Source organism: Choristoneura fumiferana, chromosome 10 (assembly GCF_025370935.1).
Source record: "Choristoneura fumiferana chromosome 10, NRCan_CFum_1, whole genome shotgun sequence".
NCBI classification, from domain to species: Eukaryota; Metazoa; Arthropoda; class Insecta; order Lepidoptera; family Tortricidae; genus Choristoneura; species Choristoneura fumiferana.
Window position 1 is genome coordinate 6,911,250 of NC_133481.1, and position 22,966 is coordinate 6,934,215.

A 22,966-nucleotide genomic window follows, 5' to 3' on the forward strand; every position below is an offset into this window, starting at 1 on the left:
AAGAGTACCCTTTCGAATAAAAAAAGAATTTTGAAAATCGGTCCATAAGTGACCGAGTAATCGTCGAACATACATAAAAAAAATACAAACATTTGGAACATAGAACCTCCTCCTTTTTTGAAGTCGGTTAAAAATATTTTTGCTTTTATTATTTAAAATACAAAATGGGTATTTTCAAAATACTTTTAAGTACACGAAACTACGTCATCGATCATCCACCATTACCTCTCATATTTCGTTTTCTAGATTTTTTTACCGTACAACGGCAAAAACTACTAGACACTGGCAAAATTGTCCTCCAATGGACAGAGCCATATTTTTAGGGTTCCGGAGCCAAAATGGCAAAAACGGAACCCTTATAGTTTCACCATGTCTGTCTGTCTGTCCGTCCGCGGCTTTGCTCAGGGAATTATCAATGCTAGAAGCTGTAATTTTGCACGGATATATAAGTAAACTATGCCGACAAAATGGTAAAAATTAAAATTAAAAAAAAAATTTTTTTAGGGTACCTCCCATAGACGTAAAGTGGGGGTGATTTTTTTTTCTCACCCAACCCTATAGTGTGGGGTATCGTTGGATAGATCTTTTAAAACCATTAGGGGGTTGCTAAGACGATTTTTCGATTCAGTGATGTGTTTGCGAAATATTCAACTTTAAAGTGCAAATTATCATAAAAATCGAGCGTCCCCCCCCTCTAAAATCTAAACCGGTGAGTGGAAAAGTTTGAAAAAAATCAGGATGGTAGTAAGTATATCAAACTTTCAAGGAAAACTATAACGGCTAAGTTTGCTTGAGAATTATTAGTAGTTTATGAGTAAATAGCAGCCTAAGGTATAAAATATATCTAAACTTGGAAGATTCCGTATAAAATACGAACTAAAAATATTACTTAATTTTTTCGTAATGGCAGGTGGGAAGGACAAAATGGTAGAAATTTTTATTGTACCATTTTGTCGGCATAGTTTACATATATATCCGTACAAAATTACAGCTTTCTAGCATTGATAGTCCCTGAGCAAAGCCGCGGACGGACAGACAGACAGAGACATGGCGAAACTATAAGGGTTCAGTTTTTGCCATTTTGGCTCCGGAACCCTAAAAAACTGTTTACGGTTTTGTGCTAGTGCTGCACTCTGACGGCAGAAAATTGCAGTAATGTTCTCTATTCCCAAAATTTTTATCGTGGTCTTCATTGACGTTGTGATAATATTAGTAGGATAAGTTCTTTATTTATTATTTACTAGCTTTCCGCCCGCGACTTCGTCCGCGTTGAATTATTTTTTTTGCGCGAAACACATTTCACCCGTGACCGTGACAGAGGCCAAAATACTTTCACCGCGCTTTTCGGCGATCGAAATCAGGCGGTCACCCGTTATTAGATAATATTTTTTCTTCTTTAAATAAATACTTAAAGTTTGAATTTCGTGCGCTAGCGCGTTTGTCGCTTGTCATATAGAGCTCTTGATACTGTATAATTCTCGTCGTCGCCGAGTTGACAAAAATGCATTCATTATTGGTCCTAGAACTGTTTAAATTTGTATCCCAAAAGTCGCCAGATAAGTCGCTAACCATTTCTGTCGTCAAAACTTTTTTTTGGTCGCTAATTAAGACTTAAGCAAAAGTCGCTAGTTCTAGCTACAAAGTCGGTAAATTGGCAACACTGACTTTCTGTAGTCTTATAAGAATCTGGACTAAAAATATGGACTTTGGAAGAAACCTTGATCTTGTTTTAATGTTATATTACCATAGCATGCTTTGAGTACTTAGCTAGATAAATACTCAAAGGACACGTGCAAATACCAACATTACCAACTAAGTACCTACTTATGGCATAATCCTATGCATAAGTATACCTATACTAAAAGCCCGGTCTTTGCACATGGTCACACATGGTGTAACAAGCTTAAATGCAGACAGATTTGCTGTGAGTAATTTACCGCGATACGAGGACAAAAGTTCCTTAAAAATAAAGTCAGTTTCCAGTAATTAGGGAGGGACTATAAAATTATCCTCCAGTTCCTCAGTCTCAGGCACAGAGTACATTTTTATATAGGGTCTGGTCTCAGGCACGTCTCGCCAAGCTCAAATTCAGCCTTAGTTAGCCATCGACGCGTCGGTGTGAGCAGACGTTTGCTGCTTGCCACTGTCATATAATTAAAGTTAAGTGAATGTAAATAAACTTATCCGTGTAAATAATTCAACTGTTTGGAAGTAGACTGATTAGGTAAATAAAGGGTTTTCTGATATTTCTTCTGTATTCCAATTATCAAAAGTAAACAGGTTGGTACATTATAAAAATAAGTTATAATTAATGTGTATCGATAATTGCGGTTCTCGAAAAAAATACATTGTAGTTACCCGTAAAATATTAGTAGGTAGGTAAGTAAGTACTCTAAAACTAACCGTTTGCACGTTTGGTAAGATAACTCTTCTTTTGTTTTTATTATAGTTTTACTGATATTTATTAAAATATGAAGAGTACCTACATGGCCTCAATTACCTTGTCCGCTAGGCTACAAACAACATGACACAGTAACGGCGTTTCACATCACACAATGCATCTGATTGCCGAATTGCATAACGTCATTTGTATACGTTCTAGGTCAAAACGAACATGTATTTATTTATTGCTAACCAGGTGACCACAATTTTGCCTATGCAATTAGCTGACGTCTGAGTTCTAGAAAACCTGATGATTATTATTGGTAAGAAGATAAGTGAGCAAATTGAATGCCCCTGTAAATGTTGTTCAACAGATAGGTTAAATTTGCCGCCGCACACGACCATCCACTGTAATGTAATGATTACAGGACCCGCACCCCGCACCGGTCAAGTGCCGAACCTTTTACTTTTATTAAATAAATTTGCTAACAAAGGTAACTTTGTTGCTATGCATAGAGAAATCTGTTCAAGGGTAATTTTGTTCTCAGTAAAATAGTAGATTGTTCAACAAGGGACTAAAACCATGCAGCAATAATTTCACGAGATGTTTAGCCATTATGGTGGTTTAGTCTCGCGTTAAACCTACTTTTCACTTTGAATGCGAGGAAAAACAATGTTCTGTTCAATATTACTTTTTAATAATACTCGGTATTGAGGACCTGGGTTCGATTCCCAGTGATGGTCTTATTTTTCTGGTTTTTCTGTGCATCTATATTTCAGTTTGTATTTTCAATTTAGTTAAAAGTAATCATATCACAAGATACAATATGATAGGAAACAAAATTAATAAAAACTACATAAATATACCTAACTATAAAAAGAAAACACCATCTAAGAGGCCCTCCTGCGGCATAGACCCCAACACACTGGCGGCATTACCTCTCTGTACAGTCAGAGAAATTCGCTGGGAGAGGTAAGCGCCAGCTCTGGGGTCTCCTGAGGTCTCTATCAGCCGGGACGACAAGGCCCCCATGAAGGCCCTCATGTCAGCCGACCAGGAACCCATTGTCTCCACTGCGAGCGCCGCAAACTCATAGTCCTTTAAAAGAGAAGAGTATTTGCGGCGCTTGAGAACTTGGGCCTGGTCAGCTGCAGCCCCGGCTTGTGAGCGGGTTGCCTGAATGTGGGACTGCGCGAAAGTATCGACACACGTTGCGTCCCACACCAGAGCCCTACCCAGCTTCCATGGCACCACAGTAGCCCTGTCGGGGCGCTTACCATCGTCTCTCGCCATGCCAACGGGTTCAAGGATTGCGGGCACAGAGACGGTGGCAAGCGAGCGGCGGACCAGGTCATTGATGGTGCCATGGCGGAATAAGCGACCAGCGCTTTTGGGGCATGAGAGGCCGTGACGTCCCAGCTCATCTACGTCCTTACCACAGGTACAAGTGTGGGAGATACAAATTCTGCAACCAAGCTTTAAGGATATTGCTATATATTATATATATTTTTTTTTATCCTCAAGGTGCTTGGATCCAGAACCGTACCTAACTGACGGGAAGGGAGGGCGTTGAGCCAATGGCCTGACTCCGGGGCTGATACCGCCAGGAGACGGGCACGTTCAGGGTCGTCCGGGCTATTTTTCAACAGAGAAGCATGGGTTGCTTTTAGCCGAGGGGAGTCCCAATCTTTCTGAATATGATATGATTATATATTATTATAAATATTCTGTGATATGATTACTTGTAATAGCAGAGTCACTCGCGTTGCCCCTAGCAACTGACGGCCGTCATCTTGGCAGTCTAGCAACCAAAAACCGCTGAATAAAACACGTTTCTTGTATGACGACCCCCTTTAATTTTTAACTTTAGGTACCATAGACGTAAAGTAGGGGTCATTTTTTTTTCTCATCCAACCTTGTAGTGTCGTTGGATTCAGTAATGTGTTTGCAAAATATTCAACATTAAAGTGTAAATTTTAATTAAAATCGAGCTCCACCCCCCCTCTAAAATGTAAAATTCAGGATGGTAGTAAGTAAGTATATCAAACTTACAAGGAAAACAAGGAACAAACTTACAAGGAGGGAAGTTTTCTTAAGAATTATTAGACATTACATCGCACCGGTAACGCAGCTACCGGCGGCACCGCAGCGGCCGGCCGGCCACATCGCAACCACGCGCCTGCGCTCTCCCCCCTTCATTTATTCCGACGTCTTCGTCTTACTAATAAAAGCCAACAAGGATAGCAATGTTTCCTGTTCGAATTCCATGAGTACGCTCAGTCACGTCAAGGTGTGTTTCAGTGGCGTAGCTACGAAGGGGCTAGACGGGGCAGTGCCCCGGGGCCCTCGAAATTCTGCTTTATAGCTGATGATAAAGTTGCTTAGCATTTTTAAAGTAGGTATTTGTATATATAATGATTTTACTTCAAAAAACCTTACCAGTTTTGATAGTAGGTTACCTAGCTACGCCACTGGTGTAAGCCGGAGTATAACTGCGTCTGCACACGACGGAACCCTTTGGTTTGTTTTCGTAATTTTGGTTTAGTTATCGAGTTTCGTAATTAACTACGATATAAGATTTTTTCCGTGTTCGTAATGTTGACTACGAATGAAGAATTATTTTTCGCTGTTTCGTAACTAAGTAGTTATCAAACACGAATTTATTTGCCGTTTTAGACCAAAGGGACGGAACCACATCACACACAACCACATTTTGTAGGCACCATAACGCAACTGCAAAATGCTGCAGCGACACTATTCACACGTAACCCCAACTTGACCGCGTGGTGTGGTTGTGGTACGTGTGAAACAATCCTTACTAAAAACCACACGGGTTCCCTCCTGTCCATTGTGGGATGCCACGAGAATAGGAGAATGAACAGACACCCAGACGCCCCTTGCCGCCCCGGGATGGGGCCCCTCTCTGCACTTCAAGATAGTGGTGGGGCGCCGCGCCCCTGAACGATAATGCATGTGTAGGTGTAGTTGGCTAGGCAGTATGGGGATCGATGAGTATGGAATTCAATTTTACATGCAGTTTTTTTTTATTGGCGAGGCTGGTGATAATGGATTTCAGTACATTTGTTGTACTCTTAAATAGGGAAGTGCTGTTTTGTTTGAGAGTAACAATGAGGCATTTCCCCTGATTTATTATAAATGGACACCGAAGCAATTTCCGAACAAGTTCCAGAAGCATTGTTAGAGCTATACATTACTACTTACTTTAATACTTACCTACTATCGCAGTGTTATTCACATGCGCATTGACTATTCTGAATTTGGATCAAAGTTATTACCGTCTATTTGTACTTTTAATTCACGTTTCTCTCACAATGGGTCGGTTGCCAAACGAAAGTGTTAATTGTTCCCTTCACGCCACTAGTAGGTATTTTCCCAAAACCATTTAAACGTGACATCTTTCGCAGAACTATATAAAAAATTACTTTGACGCGTTTTGAACCCAACCAGATGAAGGAAATGCGTCAGCATGTGTGGTGATGGGGTGCTGGTGATAGTTAGGTAGGTTTGTGTGATTTGTGTGTGTTTGTACGGTGTGGAGGTGGAAGAACTGCATGAACGAACATTTGTAGCATATAGACGTAGCTATATAATAAGAACGCGGATGAGCATAGTAATTGTTTCTATATAATTCATGGAAATGGACCTCGGCAGAGTAGGTAATACCTGATTTAATAAATAATTATTTTTCGCAGATTCAATACGATCCAATACAATGGATTGGGGAAGCCGTGTTGCTCTGATTCTGATGTTATTCAGCGTCACTATATCTGGAGAGAATGACAGCACGGATTCAAGGTAAAAAGAAAAAAATGCCAACGGAAGCCGTTTATTAAAAAAAAAGTATTCACATACGAAAAATCCAACAAGTGCGAGTCGAACTGTGTGGAGGTGGAGAAGGTTCGGACACTGAAACATTGTCATTGTCTACTGTTGTTTTGCCTCCATATTTAAAACACACATTTCTTACAGGTTTTCCCGCAATCTGTAAATACTATTGAACTCATATTTCCCAACCCAGCCCAATTTTCTGGGACAAGAGGGAGGGTGACAGGAATGCCCCCTCCCCCCCTTCATATAAGCTTCTGTAAATCACGGCATGGTCACCTTCTACGAGTATTTAAATTACATTCGAATGGACTGATCAGAGGACCTAGTCGATAGCCTTATTCGATAACATATGATCACTGATTTGCAATTTTAATAATTTCATTTATTTTGCATTCTAGTACAACAGAGAATAATCCTGACCACGACCACTTGGCCTTTGCTGTAAACGAATTAGGATACAAATTAATGATGGAAACGATGAAGCAAAACACTGACAGCAACATAGTTATATCACCAACGGGAATCGCGGGTAAGTAAAAATGTGAAAGTTCTAGTCTGTTTGGTTGTTTGTTACCTCTTCACGTCTAAACCGCTGGGCCAATTTAGATTGAATTCTGTGTACAGGTAGTTTGAATCCCGGGGAAGGACATTAAAATAGTTTTTATCCCGAAAAATTTGTATTTTTAGCGGGATAGCAATAAACGAATGCTACACGGACGAAGTCGCGGGCAACGTTAGTATGTAATTTCTTACCTAGCACCTTACTGCGCGTCCGTCATCATTTCATCCTCACCACCTTGATGGTTGGCAATCCAGCAAAGTCCGCTTTAATCGGAGATTTTTCCCACGCACGATTAAACTAATGGAACCAGCTTCCAAGGACCGCATTTCCTGGAGCAGTACAACTTAAAAAAAACGATCCTATCAATCTCTCTTAAAGGGCCGGCAACGTACCTGTGACACTCTTAGTATTGCGGCGGTGCCCGTCCATGGGCGGCGGTGATTGCTTCCAATCAGGTGAAAAGAAAAGAAAAGAAATAACAGTTGTCTTTGGTTGGTGACAAATAAAGATAGGGACTACCGAACACACCCGTGGACTGGACAGCATTACCCTCCTGGATCCCCGGTCCTCACTTGAACAAATTTTTATTTTCTCACATTAAGTAAGGGACACTTATTAATTAGATCTTTTAAAGAAATACCGGATTCGGCAAAATCACGATTCTTTGAAGACATACTAGTTTAAATTATATTGTAACGGATAACTCACGTCTTAAATCGAGTTTAGCTTGTCAAGTTTCGGGCTATTTCGTAGCCCTTCTTCATAGGAGCACGCGACGCGACGAGGGGCGTTTCGTCGGGCAGTTGCGCGAGCTGTGCCCGTGTAAGTTTTCGGTACAAAATACGTCTCGGTCTCGATCGGGTTCGCGTTAAAATCTCAATTTGTATGGAAACACGAACATCGCAAACGTTCGGCTAGAGGCGCTATTCGTCTTTGCATACAAATTGGGATCTTAACGTGAACGCGACCGAGACGTATTTATTTTGTAACCGAAAACTTACACTAAGGGCACAGAGCAGTGGCGCGTACTCCTATGAAGAAGGGCTACGAAATAGCCCGAAACATGTCGAGCTAAACTCGATTTAAGACGTGAATTATCCGTTACAATACCATTTAATATGAGTGAGTCTCACGGTAATTTCATGTTCAAAACATACTAGTTTGGTAAAGTATCAATAGTTTTTAACTTTGTAGTTTAACTTTAATTAATGATAATTATATGTATATTTTTAAATCTTGTTATGCTATTCTGTGTTGTGGATGAATAGTCATTTCTATTCTATTCTTCTAATAGTTTCGGCAAAATCACCTCCAGGATCCAGGAGTTAGTCCGTTTGATTACGAGTATTAGTATGAGAAAGAGGCGACGGCTAGAAACATGCACACTAACCTAGAAGTCCAGGACTCTTGTATTGGTTCATTACCTGTTGCCCGCTACTTTGTCTGTGAATAATTCGTTTATCAGGCACTATTTTTTATGGGATTAAGCTGCGTTTCCACCAGAGATGTGCGAGGATGCGTTGCGAGGAATGTGTCGTTCATGAACCAATAGAAACGCTTCATTTACCTCCCCGCACAGCACCGCTCTAGTGGAAACAGCTGAGCGTAGCAAGGCTAGCTAAAAGGTGATGTTTACAAAATTTCATGGCAATCAGTTTAGTAAAGGATAGGTAGTAAAGGATAAGAATTAAAATTGTACCTACATTAGCTAAGGTAGAACTAAGAACTTTTGTCACTGTCTCTAATTGGAAACATTTCAAACTGTCTCAATATTGCCGTCGATGTGATAAAGTCAAAGCTACTTTTGTTTGACTCACGCTCACGCTTCTACTCGTACCATCTGTAGATTGTTATTGTCTGAAGATTAAATAAATTGGTCTTTAAGCAAATAGCCGATCCCCGGCCGATTGCCCGGCTTTTCAATTTATATATGAACGGCCTCATCGTTGAGCTCAGTAGATCCAATGTAGGCTGTTCCATAGACGGAGTCGCCGTAAACAACATTAGCTATGCGGATGACATGGTTCTGCTGAGTCCATCGATCGGGGCCCTGCGTAGGTTACTGCGCACCTGTGAGTCATATGCGGAGGAGACCCACGGGCTCAAATACAATGCCTCAAAAAGTGAGTTCATGGTGTTTAGGGCGGGCTCCAAGTCATATCAATCAGTCCCCCCTGTAACCCTCAACGGAACTCCTCTGAACCGAGTAAAGGAGGTAAAGTATTTGGGCCACTGGGTCACCGAAGACCTGTGCGACAATCGGGACATTGAAAGGGAGCGCAGGGCGCTGGCTGTGCGTTGTAACATGTTGGCCCGTAGGTTCGCGCGATGTAGCGGAGACGTCAAGGTGACGCTGTTCAAAGCCTACTGCCAGTCGTTCTACACATGCAGCCTGTGGGTCAGCTACACGCAGCGTACACTGAGCGCCCTGCGCGTGCGCGTCCAGTACAACGACGCGTACAGGATGTTGTTCGGGCTGCCGCGGCACTGTAGCGCCTCGGCTATGTTCGCCGCGAGCGGCACGGACGGCTTCCACGCCATCATGAGGAGGCGCTGTGCTTCATTGCTGGCGCGCCTGCGCGGCAGCCCCAACACCATCGTGGACGCGTTAGTTGGCAGGTGGGATTCCCCAATGTTGCGGCACTGGATGCGGTGTCACACGCGGCCATTGGCGTGTATAATTTGATTGTTAGGTTTCTTAGATATGTTGTTTTGTTTTATTTTATTTTATTAACACTAGTCTAAGTATTGACCTTTATATGTACATATACTAACACCTATGGATGATGTGTGCCAAATGTACAATAGTCCGAATTAAATATTTTTGAATTTGAATTTGAATGAGGTTGATAACTAACGTTTTTATCAAGTCCATCATAACTAACCGCTAAGAAGATGCTAACATAACAAAATATGTTTTTCAAATACGGATGGTAAGTAGAGCTAACTTGAGAACATTAAAATAACGTACCTAAGTACGACTTTTGTCGTTTGTGGTTACATTAGATCACCTGGAAACTACACAGCGCGGTACCAGTACGTTTCTTGCTTTTGATTTGCTAGTAATATAACTATTTACTACGTGACTCAAGTTCTTGGTATTCGGCTTTGCGAGAATACGTTACTATTTACAGCAGTTTTCGTTGACAGGTTTGCTCGCGATGACTCTACTGGGTAGCGCGGGAAGAACGTACGACGAACTCGCGACGGCACTCGGCTTTTCCCAAGGTAAGCCTTTTCGGAATTAACTTTACATAAACTATAAACACTATCTTGTAAACGGAATATATAGGAAGTACCGCGTACGTTCAGCGGAGTTCAATGTCATTTAGATAAATAATACCGAGTAGGTACGTGTAATCCTGCAATATTTAAACAATTAGTAGTTTACTTGAGTGTTTTAATGAATAATCGTTTACCTGCTTATGTCAAGGGCAAAGCTTTTATTGTTTTCATAGCGCACAAAAGCCCAAGAAGTAAGTAGGTAAAATGTTTACGCAGTCACTTCTTTTGTTGCCATTAAACGTATGAAAGGGTTTTTACGTTAATTATGTTCTTATATATATAGTTTTGGTACCTATCATAGTGTATATTTTCCTTCGCGCCTAATGACATACAAAAAATCAAATGAAAACTCATTACTATCTAGTAGGTAGAGCTTGTCTAAACTCATTCAACAGTTTTTTTGGAAATAATTCGATATAATATAAGGCAAAGTTTTTGTATATGAGTTTTACGTGTCATTTTAAGAACCTATATTTTCGAATCCACCAAAATTCGGTCCCGGAATAGGTGATTTTTTTTATGATTTTTTTGAGCAAAAACGTTATCAGTTTGTAGACCCGCAACCAATATATCTAACAGGAAATTAAAAAAAAACCACTAAAGTGATTATTTCGTAATACGTCTAATTTTTATTAGGAGAAAAATAAAATATGGTTTTTTAAGTCACATATTATCAAGAAATTGGATTTCAAATAATTATCGTTTAAAATCCAACAATAGATATGATTGGAAATTACGTATTTTGTTAAACCGATATAACATTAGCAGCAAAAATAAGTACAAATAGTCTCAAGGCACGTTAAAAAGACATACCCACCTAAACCTAACTGTACCTTTTATGTATGCCACAATCGTTACTAATTTTAACTTTCAATTTTTATTTTTCAAAATATGAAGCCTTTTTTTTAAGTTCCTTTAAAAAAATAAGTGGGTTTTACTTTTAGATGTGTTACAAAGAACATAAATTAAACTAATAAATTATGAAGTACAATAACCGCCTCCAGCAGGGCTACTACGAAACACTAAACTCGAAGTTCGTGTCGTGCGGTCCCTCTGACTGACACTTATATTATTTAATACGAGAGCGAGAGGGACCACACGACACGAACTTCGAGTTTCGTAGTAGCCCTGCTGAGTCTAATGGGGATTTAGTTCCCCGTTACAATCGGGCGGTTATTGTAAAGATTTGCTGTCTTATTAGATATAATGAACTGATATAGTTGAGTGAGGCACCGCACTTGTCATTTTAGCGTAGACAAGCTCTATTGTGGCATTCAATGTAGGTAGTATGATGGATGTCATTGCGAGAACAGTGAGGAAAATAGCCCTAAGTATTTTTTTTTAACAAATTTAAATATATTATTTCCTCGCATTGTTCCTCGACGGAAACAGAATTGCCAGTATTGTGTCTTGTGTCCTTTATAAGGCTCGCGATGCTACCGGCTTGCAGATTGCCTCGTCAATCAAGTGGCAGTAAAGGCAGTAATAATGTAGTATGCAGTCGCCATCAGACATTTCGGTGCGGCTAAGCAGGTGATTAAAATATCGCAACATGAACTGTAATGCCTTGGGAATACAGTGCTTATTGTTGCATATATGAGTGAGTCTAACATCTGGTAGAACTTTTGTGTTGCTCTGATTTATTCGTGACAAACTTCGAAATAAGAACTTTGAAGATGAACTCTCGTTGAGTTCGAAACGCGTCAGTAATGTGGTGGCGGTGATAGAGGGGTTTGTGTGATTTGTGTGTATTCTTAAAATGTGGAGGGGGGAGGAACTGCATAAACATACGTTTATTGCATTGGCTATCATAATAAGGTCGCGGGTCGGCAAAGTAATTGTTTTCTAGTATTTACTGCCTTTTCGCAACGTAACGTTTGGCAACCTGTTTCATTTCGCACTCTAAAACTGTAAATATTTCAGGATTTATTTCAGGGCCATCGTGTAGAATCCTTTAGGTTAGGTTAGGTTAGTTTAATAAAAATCCTGAAATATTTACAGTTTCAGAAATATTAAACGGTTGGGAAATGAAAAGTTGCGAAATGAAACAGGTTGCCAAACGTTATTCGCCGAAACATTAGTAAACGAATTGTTTTAGTTCATTAGTACCTACTAACTATTAGTTATTCTATGCCTGTACAGTGCACCCACGCTAGTGTAAGCCCTATGGCGACTGTACTATCTTCGTTCTCCAGATATCCTAACGAACCGTGCCAACCACGAAAACTTTGGAGAGCTTCTGGCCGGTCTGAACAGCAACGCGTCCAGCCAGACGCTGTACGCGGACGCCATCTTCGTGGACGCGCGGGCGCAGCTGCGCGCGCTGTTCCGGGAGTACCTGAAGCGGGTGTACCGCGGGGACGCGCTGGTTACGAGCTTCTCGGATAGCGGACATGCCAAGGATACCATCAATGAGTTAGTGTTGCGTTATGAACTATTTTGAATGGTATCCTGCCTTTTCCCAACTCACGAAAAATGTTTCATTTGCCAAACTGCAGGGCTACTACGAAACTCGAAGTTCGTGTCGTACGGTCCCTTTGATATTTACCTACTATTTAATACGAGAGCAAGAGGAACGGTACGATACGAACTTCGAGTTTCGTAGTAGCCCTGCTGTTTCATTTACCAAATCACGATTTTCTCCAAAGAAAACACAAACTGAGTGTATTTTCTTATGGTTTTATGGAACACGTAGGTTAAGTAAGGTTTTGAAACTTTCGAAAAAAACATGGTCTCATAGAAAATAGTGAGTGAGTGTGTTGGGAAATGAAACAGTTTGGCAAAAATTTAACATTTGGGAATCGTGAGTTGAGAAAAGGCAGAGAACCATTTTGAATACTCTTCGATAACCGTTTTTAAAATACACATCATTTGCTACGGGGTGTAGTGTAGAGTGTAGACGTGTACCTATATGAGTACATTTGGTGAGTTAGAGATCAGTTGCATGACTTGCGATGGGATTCTTCAGTCTACCTACCCGTGATAACTGCATCCAAATAAAATACGTCGAAATATCGAGTTATCAAAGATATTTGCAGTCTACATCTAGCTACATATTATATTACCAGAGAAACCATACGAGTAGGTACTCGTTCCTACCACGGCTTTTTAGGATTCCGTATCCAAAGGGTAAAAACGGAAACCCTATTACTAAGATTTCGCTGTCCGTCCGTCTGTCCGTCTGTCACCAGGCTGTACTCAAGAACCGTGATAGCTATACAGTTGAAACTTTCATATTCATATTATGTATAACTGTGGGCGCTATAACAACAAATTCTAAAAACAGAATAAAATATATATAAGGGGGGCTCCCATACAACGAACGTGTTTTTTTTTTACTGTTTATTGCTCGATTTTAATAACGGCAACAGTTAGATGCTTGAAATATTCAAAGAATATTTAGGTGTAGGTAAGTATAGTCACTTTAAAAATAAATAATTAAATTAAAATAAAATTAATATTTTTTGCTAATGTCTAATGTTGTACCTATAGATAATGGTACGGAACCCTTCGTGCACAAGTCCGACTCGCACGCACTTGGCCGGTTTTTTTTTCTTTGAAATACAATTGATTAAGTATATTCTATTTTTATTAGGGTTCCAGTCTCAGAGTATTTATCTATCTATCTATCTAGATAACTGAGTAACTAAAAACCCTTATAGTTTCGCCACGTCTGTGTCTGTCCGCGGCTAATCTCAGAGACCGTTAGTACTAGAAAGCTGTAATTTGGCATGAATAGGTACAATCAGTCACGCCGACAGAGGTAAAATTAAAAAAAAAAGGGTTTCCTCCCATACCTACACGTAAAGTCGGGATGATTTTTTTTTCACTTCCACCCTATGTATCGTTAGATAAGCATTTGAAAATGAATAGGGGTATTTGATAAAGTGAATATTTTCGGAGATATTCACTACGAAAGTTGAAAAAAATATATCCCCCCTCTATAACTTTCGAACCGCACGTCTAAAAAATAAGAAAAAAGTTTTAGGGTTCCGGAGCCAAAATGGCAAAAACGGAACCCTTATAGTTTCGCCATGTCTGTCTGTCTGTCTGTCTGTCTGTCTCTGTCCGTCCGCGGCTTTGCTCAGGGACTATCAATGCTAGAAAGCTGTGCCCTTAGTGTGAGTTTTCGGTTACAAAATACGCCTCGATCGCGTTCGCTTTAATATCTCAATTTTTATGCAAACACGAACAGCGCCTTTAGCGGAACGTTTGCGATGTTCGTGTTTCCATACAAATTGAGATTTTAACGCGAACGCGATCGAGACGTATTTTGTAACCGAAAACTTACACTAAGGGTACTGTAATTTGGCACGGATATATAAGTAAACTATGCCGACAAAATGGTACAATTAAAAATTCAAAAATATTTTTTTTTAGGGTACCTCCCATAGACGTAAAGTGGGGGTGATTTTTTTTTTCTCATCCAACCCTATAGTGTGGGGTATCGTTGGATAGGTTGTTAGGTTATTAGGAGGTTGCTAAGACGATTTTTCGATTCAGTGATTTGTTTGCGAAATATTCAACTTTAAAGTGCAAATTTTCATAAAAATCGAGCGTCCCCCCCCCCCTCTAAAATCTAAACCGGTGAGTGGAAAAATTTGAAAAAAATCTGGATCGTATTAAGTATATATCAAACTTTCAAGGAAAACTATAACGGCTAAGTTTGCTTGAGAATTATTAGTAGTTTATGAGTAAATAGCAGCCTAAGGTATAAAATATACCTAAACTTGGAAGATTCCGTATAAAATACGAAATCCTCAGAAAAATATTACTTAATTTTTTCGTAATGGCTACGGAACCCTATTTTGGGCGTGTCCGACACGCTCTTGGCCGGTTTTTTTATATTGCAACTTTGTTTTTCAGATGGATAAAGAACAACACAAACGGTAGGATAGAAGATTTCCTGAAGGAGCCCCTGCCTACGCAGACGAAAGTGGTGTTGTTATGTGCTCTCTACTTCAGCGGACAGTGGAAGCATCCGTTTATTCCCGAATACACCGTAAAGTTAGTATAAAAATCTATTTTAATTTTCTACGCATGTATAACGAAGTGCTTAGAAAATCAACACCAAAAAGAGCTCTACTCACATACGTACGTTTTACGTTGTTTGTTTTGGATTCTTATCACTTCTGTAGGCGAGTGTACCGTACCCTGTGTGTACCTAGAATACATTTGGATTTTACTGTGGGTACCTAATTTTTATGAACTTAACTAGCCTACAGAATTTAAGTACCTATCTACATATATTGCTGAATTCGGTAAGCCTGATTTTCAGGCGAGAGTGGAGTAGCTATCGGTTATCGTTTGGTAATGGATTAGGGACTAGGGGGCCCCGGGCCCCAGTGCGTCGCGGGGCCCTGGGAACGTGCCCAGTGTGCTCAGTGGGGAAGAGGGGCCTGAATGTTCATCATCATTAGGCTATTCAGCCTTTATAATATCTTTGAATAAATTAGGAAGCGTAGAGGTTTTAGGCTTTAGTTTAGTTTGGCTTGCTTGGGTTTTACGAGTATTCCTAAATGCTGATTGTTTCAGAATGCCGTTCAGAAGCCCAGGAGGCGACGTCATGGCCGATCTCATGCTGAATTTTGGCCAGTTTAAATACATATTTTCTGTGAACGATGGTAATTTTTTTTTTGCAATATGCTCAAGTCACCAATAAGTACACCGTATCACGTTGTAAGAAGGTTCACGAATAATCAGTTTAAAATATTCAAATGAAACTGATATAATTTGATCAACATTAACTTCTGTGCTATTTCTACGCATTTTTCAGGTTTGCACATGATAGCTTTACCATACAACGACAGCACGACAACTATGTACGTTTTGAAGCCCCGCTTTCCAAAACGAACAAGTCTGCCAGAGCTAATGAGCCGGCTCAATTGCTCCCGAATCAACCAACTTATTAATCAAATGGAAACAAATAAAGCAGTCATCAGATTCCCAAAGATCGACATCAAAAGTTCCATGAACTTAGAAGAAAGTTTAAAAGCTTTGGGTCTAACCTCTATGTTTTCTCCTAGAGAAGCTAATTTCGCTCTAATGGTGAAAAGTGAAAAAGAAGTCGATGCAAAGGAAAATGATCTCATTGCGAAAATCAGAAGCGGAGATCGGCCGAAAGAAATTAAAGATGAAGTCAACAGTCTCCCCAATCCAGGAGTGTATGTGGAAACAGTTCTGCACGACGTCAAGATTGCTATCAATGGTAGGCCAAATAACTTAATTACTAAACTGAGCCGGATTGGCGCAAGTTCGGAATTCGAATAGCAATTTTTCGTAGGTAGGTTATTTATTACAATACCTAACATGGTGACTAAAGCTACCCAAATTGAGAGAAACAATCAAAAACTAGAGACTTAAATAAAAAAACTATATCTATTGTTAAGTTTTTATTACAATTTATAAAATCATATTCATAATGTAGACGATTACACGATAAACTTAAGACCTCACGGCTACAAATGCCGAAACAAATCAACACATATTCTTATCATTTCTGTTACATAAACCATAACATAAGCTTGATAAAAAAAAACATGCGATATACTCATTATAGCTCGCCGAACGTAGAAACAGATTGAACTGATGTACTTTGGCTAAGTAAACCCGACACATCTAGTAAATAAACAAGTAAATTATCTCTCTATAACGAGGTTCCATTTACTCTACAATTGGATAGTATCCTGGGTAAAAAAAATATTATTCTGTTTAATTCATTAGTTAGATTATCAGAAAATATTGAAAACATATTTTTTCTTTTGTCAAACAAAAAAAAAAAAACTTGGAGCTGACGCGTGACCAGAAGGCTGAAACATATCTGGCACAGCGGATCAGCATTGCCATACAACGCGACATGCTGCCAGCCTTCTGGGTACGCTACCATTTTCTCATAATCTAAATTCTTATTTTAAAATGTGTAGACATCTATAATATAAAAGTGAACCGCCAGAACGGGAAAAAAAACGAAACAGAGCAGGATGGCGCTCTACAACACAATTTTGATACGTGTCTCCCAAACAACGCATTATTTCTCTGGAATTTTAAAGCAATTCGATTCTTTGACCTTGGGAATCGCCAAAAACCTGAGAAAATATGATATTGGGTGTGTACATTTTGTATATTAAGCAAAATAAAATCACAAGTTCGAATTTCGAGCCAAAAACGAGCGATCTATGCCAGTGTTGCCATACAGGGAAAAAGAAATCTATTCATTATCCTGCATTGCAGTCTGTAAAGCTCTTTATTATCACTGTTTTTGTACAGAAGTAATAAATAATGTATTTTGTCGGAAGAGTTCGTATTTAGGTATCTTGATACGATGGAAAAACATTATTGACTATAAGCAGGTGACTGACTGACTGTCCTACTAATCCTACTTATATTAATATTATAAATGCGAAAGTTTGTGTGTGCGTGTGTGTGTGTTTGTTACTCCTTCACGCTAAAATGGCTGGACGGATTTAGATGAAATTTGGTACGTAGATAGCTGGACATCTGGAATAACACATTGGTTACTTTTTATCCCAATATTCTCACGGGATAGGGATAAAATCTAATAAAGGAAAAAGCCGTGCCGTGGCGCCACCGTGCACATCTACAAGCTTTCATAGTGATCCATACAACACTGACGACCGTGCCTACACGCGGCGAATTAACCGTAGATTTTCAAGGCGATAAACCGTGTGTGTACAAGAGGCCTTAGTGTACGACCCCGTAAGTATTTGTCGATCTGGAGTTAACGGCAATAATGCACGATCTTCTTCTTCTAAAACCTTTATGGCAACACGAGGGTTTTTAATTATCAGGTTGTACATTTACTGTTTTCCACTCTGGGTTGACAAAATTATAGGTTGTACTTTAACCGCACTCGTGACGTTCGCGCCGTGCTAAAAGTGCCGCATGTCATGAAGTCTTTTTCATTTTCATAATTTATTGTTTAATTTACAAAAGGAAAAATTCGTGTCTAATATTTCCTGATTATGATAATCTAATGGACTAAATAGATTTTTTAGGACACTATAAATATTCCGTTTAATTTAAGGTCTGAATTAACGGTCAAATTGTAACACACGTTTCTCGGTATTTCGAACACTAATGGACTAAAAATACCTACATGTACATTTATTAACGGTATTTATTATGTTTTTATTATAGAAGTTAACACAATTTTAAATAGTTTCGTTGTTTCATTTAGTATAGTATAGTCTATTACAGTCCGTGGGGTGGTGGTAGCTTGCACCTGACAAGAATCTTCACCAAATATTATTGCAGTGTACTATACATGAGCAATAATCAATAATATTACATAATAAACAGCGTCTGTTTGCCAAGAGACTTTGTTCTGCAAGGCGCAGGCATAAGCTGTCGCTTTCTCTTTTGTTTTGTTTGAATACAAATTCATGGTGATGCATACCTTGAAAACAAACTGTTGAATAAATCTCTTTTATATTTTATTTATTTATTATAATATAATAACAATGTTTTCTTTGTTCAGAATATGGTACAGAAGCTGTGGCAGCCACGAGTGGCATCCTTGCACGGTCGGCAGAGCAGTTCTATGCGGACTCACCCTTCTACATGTTCATCAGAAACGAGAAAACTATGCTAGTCACATTTAGCGCTGTCATATTTAACCCTACTGTATAGCTTCCACCAACTTAATTTAAGGTAGTGCACTAAGTTAGTCTTTTAAAAATGATTAGGAATGATCTGGCACATACAAGCAATATAATGTTTGAAATTGTATTTTATGCGACGGTATCGTAATAGGGGTCCTTAAAACACGAGTGTGGGTTTATGAAACGAGGCGTAGCCGAGTTTCATAATAGGGTCACATGAGTGTTTTCAGGCCTAATTACGTACAGTTCCATACAATATTTTATCTATATCCATATATTAAATCCTCTATCATGTGTTCAAGAACCATTGAGAATGACCTGCATTAACGAGAACTAGGTAGGTATGTCTGCCCCACAAGCTGCGCCCGCTGCGCGCGCGACGACGTGCTGCTGCACGTGCCCCGTGCTGTAATGATGTATGAAATCTGATTACGATACAGATTTCTGCGGCTCGTAATGGTCATTACGATACAGCCGTGTTCATAATAGAATCCAATGTCGTAATGCTGGTCATTACCTATGGTTTTTGAACGCATAATTGAGGATTTACTATATGGGTGTAGATAAAATTACATTATATCTTATCTTATTTTTGTTTTGTTATTTTTTATACCACACAGTGTAATTTAAAAGATATATTTATAATAAAAAAAATACTTCAATTGGAAAAAGTTAAAGGTCACAGCTCATTAGACCAACCGGCACCCGACCAGCACCGCCGCGACTTTTGACGAGTGGACGTTGCGTGGTCCACAAATTTCGGAGTAGTCTATTATGAAATGAGGGTGGGGAGCACCGCGCCGACCGCGCGCGGTTCACGCAAGGCAAGCTTACGAGCAGCGAGCTATCACTGACCGAGTGGTCCACTCGCCGTCAGCGCTTGGACACCTCGCGAGCGAGGCGATCCGGCGACGCTACGGAGTTGATGTAATGAGCGGATGCCCATACAAATGCATATAGGTAGGCGGTGCTGATCGGGTGCCGGGCTTAAAGTACACCTTCTTGCTAACAACATAATATACGATATATTTGTTACGTTTTGGCACGTATCTGAATTGAAATATAAAAATCGAACTTACCATACCTAATTTCGATATTTTGACCGTCGACTTTTTAACATTAGATTATATATATTTTCGATATTCAGATATGTCCCCGGTAAAACCAATAAGCTGTTTTTACAATGTTGTGCATTTAAGCCATTTTAATATAAAAATAAATAAAATACTACAGGCAGTCCTGTAATTACATGGAAAAATACCAATACTTCCTATTTATAAAACTACACTTAGACATTATAAACAACAGAAAGTACAGAGGTTTACCTATTACTTCTGAGTCTCTCAATCCTATCATTAAGGGTTTGCTTCCACTGCTCCTCTGTGATACTCTGGGCCCAGTCCGGAATAGAAGCCTGAGGCAAGGCAAAGTTAGCCATTGCTGACATTACCTAAAAAAAAAAACAATACAAAGAGTTATCAACACATTTTGATTTGTCAACAGCTACGAACAAATAATAAGTCAGGAAGCGTAACTGCGTTATAAAAATGGAAATTGTGTCCTAACTGTGTCCTGCGCTAAGGTGCGCATGCGCGTCATTTAATTTAGACTGACATTTATTTCGCAAGTTTAGTGAGCTCACGTCAAATTTACGCATTTTTGATTGTGAACAGCTCTAAATTATCATGCCAACGTGTGTTATGAAGTGGTGCGGAACAATGCAAAACTAAAATATCCAGGGATCACTTTCCACTAGCAAGTAGTTTAGCAACTGTGTTAAAATAATTGTGATTAAACCTGTGAAATACTTGTTATTGAGTAGTACCTAACTTCGGTGGTCAACTGTGGTCTTCACTTGTCTTTATCATTAGTTCCACTTCATGAAATGATGATGTTCAAGAGCAAATGCAGGAGTTAGTCGCTTTTTAGCGATAAGACTGCCTATTGTCTACTTGAATTTTTCTATTTTTGTAATGTCTCTGTACTGCTTTTAAAGAATAAAGAATATTTGTATTGTATTGTATTGTTACTACTAAATATATCGAAAATACCATAGGTGTCCCTACAATATTTGAAGAGTTCCCTCCATTTCCTTAGGATCCAATCATCTGATCCTGATTTCATGCCTATGGGAACTAATTGGAGGTATTCCTATACAAATGATTTTTTGATTTCAAATCGATTCATAAGTAAATGACGGAGTTCTGAGGCAACAACCAAAAAAATACAACCAAATTGATAACCTCCTTTTCCTTTAAGTCCCTTAAAAACACAAGCTGTCATTATCAATATATGACACGTCATTGAAACATTATATGTAAGAAGTGATCCATCTGAACATCAGTTGCCTATGTAGTTTGTTCATTGACATTGCATCACACGAGTCAAACAATCCCTGCATTCTTTCTGAATTTTAACCAATCAAAAAGCACATCTATTTGCAACCTCGATATTGATTCGCATTTGAATCATAAGTTGTTTCGTTTTAGGTATGGCCACTTTTTGTGTGGAATTTGTTCTGAGTTACGCTTCCAGACTTATTATTTGTTCCGTAGATCAACAGTTACTTCCAACACTACAACTATCAATTGAAAATGGATGCCTAAAGACCATGCTCACAGGAGTTACTTTACAAATGCCCAACTCAAAAGAAAATATGGGCTACTTAGGTCACCTATATGAAAATGCAAAAAAAGCATTAAATCCAATTAAGAGTATTTGGGTCCGTCTAAGTTAAGAGTTATAAACAATGTCCATGATACATATCCACTATTTGAAAGTTTGGTACAAAATGACCTATGTACCTCTTAACACATATGCAAATACTTTATGGTCAGTTAATTGCAATTCATTCAGTTACTTAGTTTTGTCACAATTGGGCCTCAATCACGAAAAATGTCTCTACCCTAGCCTATCCCTTTCCCCTTTTTACAGTTAATCATAAATTATGATTTGTTCATAGTATCTGTAAGATTTGTAGTGGAATTTTAGTCCCTTTCTTGTTTTTGAGGAGACCAGGGGAGAGACCTATTACATAAATTATATAAGAGAAAACCAACAGTCTCTCCCCTGCAGCCCTGGTCCCTTCTAAAACTGTAGAAAAATTAGAAATTCACTGGCCATTGTGCAGATATGCACAAATCAGTTGTCTTAATACAACTGTTAAATAATTCAATTAAAATTGCAACATTTTTGTTGTGTAGGAACTGATACTTCTTAACTTAGAATGACCCATTTACATTGTATTCTTTTGTGATAATGATAAAATCCCAATTTGCATATAAAAAGCACAAAATACCCATTTATTTTAATTTTTCTTAGCTGCTGCCGGGAACTTTAACTATGAAGAATTTATTTATGGCTACCCTGTGGGAACTTTTAGATTTTCTGGGATAGTAACTATCTTATATACTTTCCTGGGTTTTAAACTATCTTCATACAAATTTTGATCTAAGCATGATGAGGTAATAGACAGCCAGACATAGAATTAGAATATTATGAATCAAGTCACCTGCTGCGCTCTTTCGTTATCCATCTCTATAGGGTCCACAGGCCGCGGCGCGCTCCAAACCTCTCTGGTCAAGACATTATCCATTGATTCAATTAGTGGCACATCATTTGATGGAGCTTGTTGAGACTCCACATTTGGCTGCGAGTCGTCGTCACTCTCGTCGTCAGAGTGCACGGCCTCAGGTCCCTGTGGTAAGGGTTCGTAGCCGAAATACTCATTCTCATCATCACTTTCTTCTGCCTGGTTTCCATTCATCATAAGATCATGTCTAGGGGGAGGTGTGAGTTCATGCGGAGAATTATCTGGAGGATCCGGCCCATCGCACACCATTTGGATGACTTGAATTTGTCTCGTTTATTGCGTCTGGCAAATAAATGCCTAATAACACAATTAATTAATTTTAGAGCCAACACGAATGAAAATTAAACTGTTTATTTTATTCCTCTCCCCAGCAGGGCTACTACGAAACTCGAAACTCGAAGTTCGTGTCGTGCGGTCCCTCTGACACTTAGGCTTAGGGGCTGTTTCACCATCCATTGATTAGTGTTAACTGGCGGTTAGGTGTGATGCCGTCTCTATTTGTTTTGTTCGAATAGACGGAGACGGCATCACATTTAACCGTCGGTTAACGCTAATCAATGGATGGTGAAACAGCCCCTTATACTATACGAGAGCGAGAGGGACGGTACGATACGAACTTCGAGTTTCGTAGTAGCCCTGAGATAGAAAAGAAAAGTTTTTTTTTTTACAATATT

At 39.2% G+C, this 22,966-nt stretch overlaps 3 protein-coding genes across 6 annotated transcripts; 2 read left to right on the forward strand and 1 right to left on the reverse strand.

Annotated features, from left to right (window-relative positions):
- The first annotated feature begins 1,872 nt into the window (after positions 1 to 1,872).
- Positions 1,873 to 19,960, forward strand: LOC141431965 (plasminogen activator inhibitor 1-like). 4 transcript variants are annotated; one of them, XM_074093289.1, is made up of 9 exons: positions 1,873 to 1,924; positions 6,097 to 6,199; positions 6,631 to 6,761; positions 9,945 to 10,022; positions 12,275 to 12,494; positions 14,946 to 15,086; positions 15,615 to 15,703; positions 15,856 to 16,287; positions 18,577 to 19,960. In XM_074093289.1, the coding sequence occupies exons 2-9, from the start codon at positions 6,117 to 6,119 to the stop codon at positions 18,726 to 18,728; spliced, it is 1,326 nt and encodes a 441-aa protein (XP_073949390.1). In that variant the 5' UTR covers positions 1,873 to 1,924; positions 6,097 to 6,116; the 3' UTR covers positions 18,729 to 19,960. The 4 variants fall into 4 exon arrangements, with proteins under 4 accessions (XP_073949390.1, XP_073949388.1, XP_073949387.1 ...); XM_074093287.1 differs by lacking the exon at positions 1,873 to 1,924 and adding an exon at positions 2,064 to 2,159; XM_074093286.1 differs by lacking the exon at positions 1,873 to 1,924 and adding an exon at positions 2,089 to 2,280.
- Positions 8,029 to 9,630, forward strand: LOC141431968 (uncharacterized). Its single transcript, XM_074093294.1, has one exon. It carries the CDS (start codon positions 8,725 to 8,727, stop codon positions 9,478 to 9,480), a length of 756 nt encoding a protein of 251 aa, XP_073949395.1. The 5' UTR covers positions 8,029 to 8,724; the 3' UTR covers positions 9,481 to 9,630.
- A 55-nt stretch (positions 19,961 to 20,015) lies between the features above and the next one.
- On the reverse strand, positions 20,016 to 22,830 carry LOC141431969 (uncharacterized). The gene is made up of 2 exons (XM_074093295.1): positions 22,212 to 22,830; positions 20,016 to 20,150 (listed from the first exon to the last, which is right to left on the reverse strand). Exons 1-2 carry the CDS (start codon positions 22,539 to 22,541, stop codon positions 20,022 to 20,024), a joined length of 459 nt encoding a protein of 152 aa, XP_073949396.1. The 5' UTR covers positions 22,542 to 22,830; the 3' UTR covers positions 20,016 to 20,021.
- Positions 22,831 to 22,966: the final 136 nt, after the last annotated feature.